This window comes from Ciona robusta, chromosome 4 (assembly GCF_009617815.1).
Source record: "Ciona robusta chromosome 4, ASM961781v2".
Classification (NCBI taxonomy): domain Eukaryota; kingdom Metazoa; phylum Chordata; class Ascidiacea; order Phlebobranchia; family Cionidae; genus Ciona; species Ciona robusta.
The window spans coordinates 3833512-3845618 of NC_143238.1; the positions used below are offsets into that span (position 1 = coordinate 3833512).

A 12107-nucleotide genomic window follows, 5' to 3' on the forward strand; every position below is an offset into this window, starting at 1 on the left:
AACCGTAGTTATTTTTAATACCTTAGGTTAATTGCAGTAAAAACAAAATGACATAACTGCTCTTAGCTTGATTTTATCAAAACAGAAGATAACGGTGAAAAATACATTAAAAGAATGTTTATGCTGGCGATTTTATTTTCTCTGATCAAACGTCCGTTGATTCGTGATTTAAAGTTTGCATAGAAATATTTTCTGGGCAACGAAGGTGTCCTAGATTCATTGTATCTGTAAATCATGATCAAACGTTCATAAATTTCTTTGAAGAATTTCAAAAATCGCTTGATTAAAGGGTGACCATTGATAACTATGAGCACATTGGGATGAACAAAGCGCAATTGCTCCACACTACTTGGAATGCAATAATATTTATGTCACCGCAATAATCTTTACACTACCTTGACGACGACGTTGTTCTGCTGGACTTGGTGAAGCCATTGTAGTAAAGTTTGCTGTTTTATTAGGAAGAGTTTGATTAAATGGTGAATAGACAATACAGTTTTTAATAAACTTGTTTTAATAAATGATTTTATACTAATTTCATGTATACTCGTACTAATCATATAGCAGGGTGGGGGAAGACGGGACACCTTTAGCACATAATATCCAGATATCCTGATCGCGTTTTAAACAACTAACAACGGTCTATGAGACTCATGAGGACATAGTTTCATATTTCTTTGAATCTTCTTTGTTTACTACTAAATTGGAGTAAATAGAGTTAAAAATTGTCCCATCTTCCCCCATCCCACTGTATATACTTCATCGTTAATACTCAGGTACGTTTACTTACAGTCGGGTCGAAAATTCTCCGTTTGCTGCGACTCCATCGATTCGCTTTTTGCTGTGCTACAAGATTGTAACGACGAGGCCTTCATCGGAGATCCGTGTTCTAGTGGAAACCGGTATAATTTAACATTACTTTTATTTAGATATCACATACGGCGGCACGTTATTTACTTTTGGGAAAAAAGCTGTTGTGCACCTTTCCTAAATAATGGTACACGCTCAAACAAAACTGTTTAATTTTGTTTCACCTGTTCTGGGTTTGTTATTAGAACAACTTGGAGAACTTGATTACCTTTTGGAAACATATCGTGCGTTGAGTTATATGGTTCGGTGCTGTCATCTGCGTCGATATATGAAAAACCTGAACCGAAAAACAAATCATTGACGTGAGTTATGAACTAAAACAAAATAAGTTACAAAGATCATAGGTTTTGTCGGCGTGCTTACTGTCCGGTTGTATATCTGGTGAATATGATCCTTGTTCCTGTTCTCTCATTAGACTAAAGTTATTTGTTGAGTTGGTATTTTCTGCAAAGTTATGATCATTACATATACATAACATAAATGGAATCGGGTGAGAGAAAATAGGACACCTTTTCATATATTTTCTCGTCATATTTGGTAATAAACAAAGAACATTCAAAGAATTATAAAACTGTATCGTCCCGACCTTATAGACCGTTGTTAATTGTTTAAAACACGATTGAAATATTCGAATATTTTATGCCAAAGGTGTTCCATCTTACCCTAACCTACATTATGTATTTATTCTTTTAATACAGTGATGAAGTTTAAATTCATAATTAATTCAACAAACCGAAGGGGATTAACAAAATAAAAGATCGTTTGAATAAACAGTCATATCATATTTCACTCACATTACACGTAAACCATCCATCAGCATCAAAGCCAGGTAATATCGTCCGTATTAAATAAAATACTTTATAAAACTTAGCGTTAACACCGTTTTTATACAACTTAGCTAATAATAACATATTTTGGTTTGTCAACAGATTGTACAAACATACCAGTATCATCAACTGGTGGTACAATCGGTTTTCGCGTCACTCCGTTATCTGATTTCTCTGCATCGCTGGGTCTTTCTGTTTCTATTGCTAAAGAACAGCCATGGATAAAAATACGATATATATACGTTGTTTTAGGAATATATACGTTTTAAGTACCAAGAACATATTAACTGTTAATCCAGAATACATTAACTGTTAATGCGTTCTGCATGTTTACATCGTCATGCTAAAGAAACCATATAACAAAACAACTTTAAAACAAACCAACAGGTCGTTCTAGTGGTTTGGTTGGGAATGTGCCGTTGACTATCTTGACCTCTGTGAAATTTATAGTTCGTTGCGGCGCAGCATTCTCACTTGGCTGTGCAGAAAAATCATGTTAACTCTTAACAATTAGGTCTCTGGTTTCCCTGTAGCCTATAGCTAATTATTTGCTTTACTGTGCAAATATATTAAATACCACTAACATTTTCTTCCTTTTATTGTTGTGTATGCACACACAAACAATATACGTATATATCTGTTACAATGTTTTGTATTTGACGTAAGTTGTACCTGATGTTCTTGAGGTTGAACTTGAGGTTGGGGCTGAGGTTGGGGCTGAGGTTGGGGCAATAAGTTCTCCTCAAGACCACTTGGCGGCAGAATAACTAATCATTATAAAAAAATTAGCATATAAGATTTTAAAGCAAGTACCAGCTAATTTTAAACCTGCTGCTGAATGTTCGTACACTCGTGTCTGCTCGTTCACACTTTCAACTTTTCCATGAAAACAGCAGATAATCTAAAATGGGTTATTTTTATGTACTTAAACCATCAAACCGTCACAATATTATGTTCGTATGTATATACTGTTACCTAAAATTGATAACTTTGAGTGACTTTCTCATAGCCGACTTTTACTTATTGCAAAAGAGGAACTTACAACTTTTTACTAATCTACACTCTACAGCATCGTTTTAGCTATTTGTAAGTAACAAAAAGCTATGGATTGACAACACAAAAGCTACGTATATGTTTGTTTAAAATCTATTTTCTATGACTTTGATCTTATAACACCAAATATTAGGTGGTTGGGCGGTAAACGTCGACTAACCTGTCCCATAAGCGTTTCACTTCTTGACAGTTAAGATGTACTAAAAGCTGAAACGTTAGCCTGAACTGCGTGGCAACAAACCCACTTCGTATGCAAATTTACAGCACAAAATAGACAAAACTTTTCAACTGTATTGACCAAACCTCCTTCCCTAAATAGGTTTGCATTGAAGTGTATCCAAGCCAACCAACACATACACCTCAGTAAATTTACTCTAGTGACTCCATAAATAAGTGACACAAAGTTTGAAGGGCGATGTTTCTCTCTTTCGTGCTCCTTTCTTTGTTTCTTTTATGCAAATATGAATTCGATGTTTGTTTGACTTTTCTATAAAGCTGTGACTCACACAAAAATACTTATATAGCTTCATTTTACGACTAATTTTTAAAACTTTTTTTGCTTATACCATTGTCTAATGCCTAGACGTGTATGCTTAAACTTGTACGCGTATATGAATATAAAATCTTTCATATGCTGTATAGGACTGTAGGTAACAACACACCAGCATTCATCTCCATCATACGGTTTGTTACGCACGGTGGATCATGTTTCGCCTTGCTATTATCAAACAATATTCATCCCGCAAAGTCGTTACGTGCTGTGTACTGAGGTCTATATACAACTCATTTGTTCAAATTTGACCATAATAAGTCAACGGCCTTTCAATACCTTTTTATGTCTATTTATGCAACGATAAATTAAACCATTAAACTTTAATCGAGACATTCAGTCAGCAAATAAATATTTTTATTTTAACCAGTGGTGGCACAGGTTTTAAACGAATGCTGTCATATATATGTGCTTGTGTTTGTATTTTACTTTTTAAGTTTATGGTTGCCCTTTTAATACACGGGAATTCCACCTTAGCTATCTCTATATTACGAGAAATGAACTATTCTTCTGGTATTATACGGTCATCACCTCGAGAGTAAAATTCTATAATTCCGCGAAATCTCCAAACCCGGTCGACAAATATTATCAGATTGAATAGAAATTACGGTTGACACATAAATAATATTACCACTTCGACATAAACAAGCAAGAAGGTTTTCTTGTTAATTAATCTCCGTGTAATTAAGAATTCGTGATCACCTTGGTTAAAATGAACGAGACAAACAAACACCTGAATATCAGGTATCATCCCGGGCTTTCATTCACATAACAGAAGCAACAAAAGGCGCGGCTTTATTCTTCGAATTAACATCTATAGTCAGTACAGTAAAATGGGTTGCTCCGCCAGTAAAGCTGCTTTAGCACCAGTTATTGAAGAAAAATCTCAGCGCAACCGAAATGAAAGAAGTGACAGTCCGAAATCGACAGATAGTGGCATAGAATTGAATGAATCGACACCCAGCGAGTCATTTCCAGATAAGCAACCAAAAAGCAATTTAAAAAGTGCCAAAAAGGTTGCAAAAAATAAAGGTGACAGATCTAAACTTCTTTCCTGTACAAGTACAATAATATATCTTATATTAACAGGGATAGCGTTCGACGTTACGTTTCAAGAAGCAAAAGGAATAATTAAACAACATCCTCCCAAATCAGCAGCGGTAAACACTGTGATATAGTAGGACGGGGGAGACGGGACACCTTTATAGCACATAATATTTAACTATCCTGATCGTGTTTTTAAAAATTAACAATGGTCCTTGGGAGTGGTGAGGACACGGTTTTATAATTCTTTGAATGTTCTGTGTTTACTACTAAATGGGACGAGAAAATGAAATAAAAATTTGTCCCACCTTCCCCCATGCTACTGTACAATAATACTACTTTTATGCCATTCCTCTAACAGTGTAACACAAAGCGATTTTTAGAGTCGTCTTAGCTCTGGTTCTAGTAGAGGTAGGAAGAAACCAAACCAGCTTCCAGCGCTCGAACTAACAGTAACTCAAAGGACAAATGTGCCGAATCGTCTGAAACGCCATGCAGATCTGAAACTGGATACCGATGAGGTAGCGCAATTCTTAGATTGACTACTACTGCAACATATACAAAGAATAAAATAATATTGTCAAAGCCGGTTCTCTAATACATTACTTACTTATTTTGTAGTTGCAAAGGCGGCAAGAAGAGGCCGAAAGAAAAAGAGAAATGGATCGACTTGCAAAGATTGCTTTGCAAAGAAGACGTGAGCTTCATGCTAAAAAAGTTGCTGCGAGGGTGAGTCACCTGGTGGTAGTGAATATGATCAACTACAAATGAAATATTATGCAGATTGCAAACAATAAATTGGGCTCAGGTCAAAATTGATTATTTTTCAGCGCCAACGAAACCAATGGGACAGCGAGTCCGACAGCGACGGCCTAGACAAAGACGAAACTTACAACAACGATGATAACGGTACTTATGGAATGAAAATCAATATTCAGGGGTTTACATGTGAATGTTTTTGTAATTGATTGGTGTTTATAAAGGAAAATTAATTGCTAATAACTTTCATGACTTCGAAAAAGACACTTAATCTGTGGCAAACCAGGGGTCCCTTATGAGTCGTCTTCAACTCTACGACAGTTGTTTGCACCGCCAAGCGAGTAAATAATATTTGCATTCACTGTTTAAACGTTACTGCAGAGTTTAATTGGGATGACGAGAGTGATGTGGCAGACAAGGATTCAGCGACATTGGATGTGGTAACCGAAAGTTCTTTGGGTCGTCGCAACTCATTTGATTCTAATAAAGAAGCTTTGCAGCGTAAAATAAACAGTGAAAATACATCAGAACTGGATAAGTCCGAGAGCGATTTCGATTATTCTGAACCTGACACGGGTGAAAAGCTTCGCATTTCTAAAGACTCAACTTTAAACGATGAATCTTCCTCGCCTTCCATTGATCAAAGTGACCAAACATTGAACTTCGACAGCGAATTGGATTGGCACTCAAACGATGTCAAACAAAACGGAAGTAATCAAAAACTTTATTCAGAATCAGTGATCGAATACAGCACGACTACAAGCAACAAGTATTATCAGAAATCGGTAAAAACGTTAAATATTGATGATAATGGCGTAACCGAATGACCGAGATTCATGTTGTCGTATATTACACACATATGATTCGTTTTGTTTAAAATCTTGCATTAAAAACACCATATTTTTTAACAGATTGTAATATGCTTTTTTAATATATACACTATAGGCTATATTAAGGGTATAAAAAAACAGGTATTCTAGTGCAGAATTAGCCATAGTACAGGCCTGTTGAAGTCGCTGCTGCCTTACTGTGAGCATGCAGAACATGTACGCAGGGATCAGCGCAGAAGTGACTCAACAAATCCGCCAGCAACTTGTCGGGTAGCTTATTTCCACCATCTTGAACTTCGTAAATGTGGTTTTTGTCTCCGGCCAAGTGCGCCAATTGTGCTTGATCGAATGTCGTTATATCATTTCTATACACGTAAACGTACGTCTGCAACATCAACACACTTGAGTGCTAGCAAGGTTTTAATTTAAATAATCATTGTTGGTAAACTAACCAGAATTCCATCACGCCTCAAAGCTTCAGCAGCAGCTTGTACGTCCTGATGCGACTCTGCATCTGTGATGACAGCTAGCATTTTTGGAACCCTTCTGTCACGGGCGCCAACTCTTTCCCTAAAAAGGTAGTTACTCGCATACCACAGCGCTGTTGCTGTGTTCACCCTTTGGCCTGTATGGGAACAAAAAATAAAATCCAATTAGGCATATAACTTTATGCTGCTATTTGCCACCGGTTGTATATACAGCATGCACCAATCTCGTATATTATCTTATGTTATGTGTCTCTTGCTTACCCATTTTATCAAAATCGATATCAATCAATCTTTCTGAAAATAGTTCAAGAAACTTTGTTTCGTTGTAGTTAGATTCTTTGAACTGTATGAGGGTTTCTTCATGGACGCGATCGCTGAAGAAAACCGCCGAACCTTGGAATGATTCAGGGCCCCAACGGCTGTGACTAATATGACAAATATATATGATTATAAGCGACCTAATAAGGGTGTGCGGAAAGCCATGAACTGTATCTTACTATGTGATCGAATCTCCCATGTTCAACAAAGCTAACCAGTTTTCCCAGGAAGAAGCGTGGAATAGTTGAACGTAGTCGTATAGCAAATATTCGGGACATGGGCCTGCAAAGTGTATACACTCCTATCAAATATGGGTAATGAACCAGTTATATAGAGAAAAATTTCCCGTTAAAATCGCGAGGTATCTATGCGGACACGTTATTAAATATTGAATACAGTGGGGTGGGGGAAGTTGGGACCCCTTTTCATTCTATTTTCTTGTCCAATTTAGCAGTATAAAAAAGACCTTTTAAAGAATTATTTAAAACCCTACTCCTAAAAATCTTATGGAACGTTGTTAATTGTTTAAAACACGACGAGGGTGGTAAAGATGCCCCATCTTTCCCTCACTCTATTATATGGAAATAATAACGCCCAATTATAGTTACGAGTGCCGTATAAAATTTTTGGTCAAATAAAAAATAACAAGCAGCCTTTTTTGTATATTAAACTATAAAATTTAGCAGAAAACGTACGTGCACAGCATGGCATTGGTTTCTCCCACGATCCATTTTGATGACAAGTATTAGAAATATCTGAAGAAGGGTACACTTCATATTCTCCGTTGCAGCTATAATTGCAAACTGAACCTGGCTCTTCACCGTCGGTGCAAGAATATTGGCCGTGGTACAGAGTAGCCTGTTGTTGGGGACACGTCAGACCTATAAATAATTATTAAGTTTTACTACAGGAGGAGAAGATGGGACACCTCTTCATTGTTTTCATCCCATTTGGTAGGAAACAAAGTACATTCAATAAATTTTAGAACCGTATATTTATCCTCACGCTTCCCATACATTGTTGTTCATCAAAATGTTTGGATATTATGTGTTAAAGTTTGCCGTATGCCCCATCCTATATAAAAACGTAAAATAATTTCGATAGTTAAATTGTATATACACTATACATCACTTGATACGGAAAATTAACGCCGATACAATTATATTATAGAAAATTAACATGTACTTTGCAGTTTGGCGGGTGCTGGTGGTAATGGGTCAGATTCCATCTTCGTACAGGTTAATGGACCTTCATTGCATAAATCATCGTTGCAGCAACAACGACATACAGAGTTACTTTGGTCTTCATTACATTGGGTACTGGGGCCTGATTTCATTTGATTCTACCGGAAACATGACTTTGAGTTTAATAACTGTTAAACCTAGAGTCCATGTGATATGTATGTATCGTGAGACTTGGTCGATATATACGTTCATAACTTCTAAATGAGCTACATCGGTTCACGCAAGTATATTTTTAACGACCATGCAACCACTTACAAATAAACTAAACAACTAAAAATATAACTTACTTGAGCCTCATTCGCTTCGCATGCTTGTTTCTGCTTGCACTGCTTAGAGACACCAACCACCTTTAACTCAGATCCCACTTGAACTCTCCTTACTTCTGTCTCGCATGATGCCTGCAGAAACCAACGCGGACGTTATATTTTAAACGTTATACATAGGTAATGGAATATGCATAGACTCTCATATCCATACCTCCGCAAAAGAACAGAGTTCTACTCTGGCTGATAAATCGCATTCTTCAATACTCTTGCCTCTGCATTGTAAACACCTAAGACCTGAAATAATACAAAACTTAACTTTATTACATATAGGCCTGTATACGGTATAGCAAATAAATTTTAGGTTGGTATGTCATACCTTCGGTAGCTACTGCAACTGTGCAAAGACTTGCAATAAAAAGAAAGAATCTCATTGTGAAGGTAACAGGCAGCGGCAACTTCTTCTGACGTATGGTCAAAATAATAGACTGTCAAAGAGTTAGGTCGCTTTTATACAATGCAATCGCGTCTTTTAAAACACCAATTAATCATATACGCTCTGTTTTTATATAGGAATACCAGAGCCACCGTATGAATTACTACTCTAATGTTTAATCGTTTTTTAAAAGTATACTTTCCATTGCAGGTATTTAAGTGTGCAATGGCAGTGACCTTTACTCATTAGGTGATATTTATATGCATGACAGCTATTTTGGCTTTATCGCTCGTAAATTTTAGAAACATATGTGTATACGGAAGTCAATAAAACTGACGTCGCCCTGACAGTCACACTATTGCAACAGGTTTTACCACCGCCAAAAAGCCATGTTTGTACAGGTTTATAGATTTTTTCAAGCAAATTGGCGTGATCAGTACGTTATGTTGGCAATATACATAACACACTTAATATTAAATAGCAGCAAGTTCCTGACAAGCCCAAGATTTATACCCTAAACGCATTTGATTCCAAAACTTGATTCTGCAAGTCAGTGTTTCGATACAGTTTTGTCATATGATTAAAACGAAACAGATTGGTTTGTTCTCAGCCCCGAGGTCATTCTGGTCGATATAAGGTTGTTTGCGATGAAAAATTTCTAGTGTTTTCACTTTGGTTTCGGAAACTTCGTGTTACGACTTATGAAGCCAGAAATTCCCACCCATGACCGAAAGTTGCATCATGTTGTTTTGTACTGTGTGACGTCAAACCCTTTTCGCGGAAATAGATCGCACTTAGCCAATAGGAGCGCGCCACGGTGGCAGTCACGAGAAAGCCACATCATCGCAACGAAAACGGACCACAGTCGATTTGTATGAAACAACCGAAAGATGTAAGAAGAGTAGTTCGATTATTTGTGATTGTTGTGCGCGCATAAAGTGCGAATTAAGTCCATAAAATAGTAAATGTGCATTTGAGACCACGAAGCACAGTAGACAATTTAGATTAGATTTCATATTTAGCCGATAACCCAAAGAACTTTCTATGAAAATGGCTCCAACCGCTACAACACATACTGTTGTCATTTCACCAAGTTCTAAGCTTGTACCGGTCACCATGGCGAATCAAGCAAGGACCGAGGTGGAATTTGTGGGTTCTCCACAACAAATTCCTAAATATGCGCTTGGTTTGTTTGAATCAAATGGAAACGGTCCCAGGAAACGAAAGCGTTTGACACACTTAACTACTGAAGAAAAAGTCATGAGAAGGTAAGTTTTATTACTTATAGAAACACATTATACATGTATATAAAGCCCCATATGTGATTTGGTATTTGAAACTTTGTTTTTTTTACAGAAAATTAAAAAATCGAGTAGCTGCCCAAACTGCACGTGATCGAAAGAAAGTTCGTATGGAATGTTTGGAAGATAATATTCAAAAAGTTCAGCAACAGGTCAATACCCATTACTTTTTATATCCTATACTGCTGTATAAATGTTAAACTATTTTGTAGTTTGTATATTTTCAATATTTTATATGTCTAATGTGGGTATTTATTATTTTTAGCCTATATATACTGTATAATATAGTTTTTCTGTGATTTTATTTTCAGGCAAAGGAACTTTTGGACGTTAACATGCAGTTATTGGAGAGGGCTGAAGCGCTTGAAAGAGAAAATCTTGAGCTTCGAGTGCGACTTGGTATTTCTTCTAGCCATGACACAACAGTGTCATCTAAACGTGAAGATGTGGAAAGAATTAAAGTGGAGTTTGATGATTTGGTAGCACAATCTGAACAAACACCTGATGTGATTGCAGTATCACTACCAGAGTGTATTCTATCTCCTGATGAATCTGCCGGTAAGAATCAACTACATTACGATGTAACTTATTATTATTTGGAGGGGCAACAACAGGCTTTTTATAACCTGGGTGTTTTTTAATGCATGGCTAGTGGATTAAACAACTCATAACAGACCAATGATAGCAGCATCAAGGCTTAAACCCTCATACCATGAGCTATATAAGGCAGAGGTAACCACTGTGCAAAGGTGCTGATTGTCCTAATCTATCAAATGTTTGTCCTCTTCAAAAATTAACATTTAATTTTGTGCAGATGAATTTGATCATCACATGGATATCAAACGAAGACTATGTGAGCCTCGCAGTGATGTGGCGGCGAAACGACTTTGCCTGGCCAAAACCGAGTGTGCATCCCCCGTGCCCGCAGTGTTCGGGGAACACAAACTGGATAGACTTTCTCCTCAGCAGCAGGACGCTGTCAACCTAATGTTGATCCACTCGGAAAAAGCCAAGGTCAAGTCGCAAGCCCCCACCTCACAGATGAAGCCACATATCATGAGGATGATATCCTTGGATGGCTCGAACAAATCGGTGATGAACTTAAGTCTGAAGAAAGAGAGTGCAACAAAGTTACAGGTAAATCTCTAAAATGTTTGGTAGTCTTAAAACTATTTTACCCTATCTGTAACAATGTTTTAATTGCAGACTCCCCTGGACCTGAGCAAAAATATCAAACTCCAGTAAATGGAGTAACTACAGAACAGCTCAACTCCATCAAAGAGCTGATCAGCATTGACCATCTTTACTCAAAACCACGCGAAGAAAAAAGTTCCACTGAAATTCCATTAACCGACGCGAAGAAACCTGTGTTCCGCGTCCAATTAAGCAGGTCCACTCGTTCTACCAAACTTATAAAGCAATCACCACTGTTGCAAGTAAGTTTGGGCGACGCCGTGGCTGCCAAACCAAGTGCCCTTTTTGAAGAAGGTGCAAAAACAAGTGCGAAACCTGCGGTGAACATTGAAGCATTTGCAGCAACTAAAACTTCTAGCCCACCACTTCCCATGTTGTGTAATATCAAGCAGGAGCTCGACAATTCTCTCCTTCTTCCTTCCTTGGAAGAGAACAAACTTGATTTTGACATTTTCGCAAACAATCTTGGAGAAATCTTCAATTCCGAGACTGATGACTGTTCAGCATCAAGCCCACACAGCAGTTCAATATCATGTAGTTCTCCAGATCGAATGTCTGACACCTCACAAGAGTCTTTACAGATGAATACGCCATCTCCATTAACTGACACATTTGATCCATTTTTAGATATTCAGAACTATGATTCCTCCATGTTTAATGATCCATTTTCATCAGAACTTTTCCCACAATTGGCGTGTGGGATTTAGATGTTGTGGTGTTATTTAAATCATGTATATTTTCCAGTCTTGTGGGTATTCTGTGCAATCAAGTTCTGCTTAGTGCAGAGATTTGTAAAGGACTAAGGTGGTGGTGCTGTTGTTATTAGTTTGCTGCATATCTTTCTTTTCTCTGTAAATTCTATCTTGTTTTTGCATTTTCTTCATAAAGTGGAAAAATCTGAAAACTTGTCTGATTTTATATAGCAGTTGG

General features: G+C 37.2%; 4 protein-coding genes across 5 annotated transcripts; 2 read left to right on the top strand and 2 right to left on the bottom strand.

Annotated features, from left to right (window-relative positions):
• Positions 1-4: 4 nt before the first annotated feature.
• LOC149736767 (uncharacterized) lies at positions 5-3137 on the bottom strand. The gene is made up of 10 exons (XM_089876474.1): positions 2911-3137; positions 2526-2598; positions 2370-2464; positions 2079-2175; positions 1815-1901; positions 1234-1314; positions 1079-1147; positions 791-889; positions 396-449; positions 5-225 (listed from the first exon to the last, which is right to left on the bottom strand). Exons 1-10 carry the CDS (start codon positions 2917-2919, stop codon positions 146-148), a joined length of 744 nt encoding a protein of 247 aa, XP_089732600.1. The 5' UTR covers positions 2920-3137; the 3' UTR covers positions 5-145.
• A 606-nt stretch (positions 3138-3743) lies between these two features.
• On the top strand, positions 3744-6011 carry LOC149736768 (uncharacterized). Its single transcript, XM_089876466.1, has 6 exons — positions 3744-4332; positions 4390-4460; positions 4728-4865; positions 4966-5073; positions 5175-5253; positions 5485-6011. Exons 1-6 carry the CDS (start codon positions 4134-4136, stop codon positions 5928-5930), a joined length of 1041 nt encoding a protein of 346 aa, XP_089732592.1. The 5' UTR covers positions 3744-4133; the 3' UTR covers positions 5931-6011.
• On the bottom strand, positions 5810-8901 carry LOC149736769 (uncharacterized). Its single transcript, XM_089876464.1, has 9 exons — positions 8626-8901; positions 8461-8543; positions 8271-8381; positions 7925-8081; positions 7435-7620; positions 6919-7021; positions 6683-6846; positions 6386-6558; positions 5810-6318 (listed from the first exon to the last, which is right to left on the bottom strand). The coding sequence occupies exons 1-9, from the start codon at positions 8678-8680 to the stop codon at positions 6091-6093; spliced, it is 1260 nt and encodes a 419-aa protein (XP_089732590.1). The 5' UTR covers positions 8681-8901; the 3' UTR covers positions 5810-6090.
• A 591-nt stretch (positions 8902-9492) lies between these two features.
• LOC149736770 (uncharacterized) lies at positions 9493-12081 on the top strand. Of its 2 annotated transcripts, XM_089876460.1 has the most exons (6): positions 9493-9950; positions 10039-10135; positions 10295-10541; positions 10798-10907; positions 10949-11120; positions 11190-12081. In XM_089876460.1, exons 1-6 carry the CDS (start codon positions 9727-9729, stop codon positions 11882-11884), a joined length of 1545 nt encoding a protein of 514 aa, XP_089732586.1. In that variant the 5' UTR covers positions 9493-9726; the 3' UTR covers positions 11885-12081. The 2 variants fall into 2 exon arrangements, with proteins under 2 accessions (XP_089732586.1, XP_089732588.1); XM_089876462.1 differs by having other exon boundaries at positions 10798-11120.
• Positions 12082-12107: the final 26 nt, after the last annotated feature.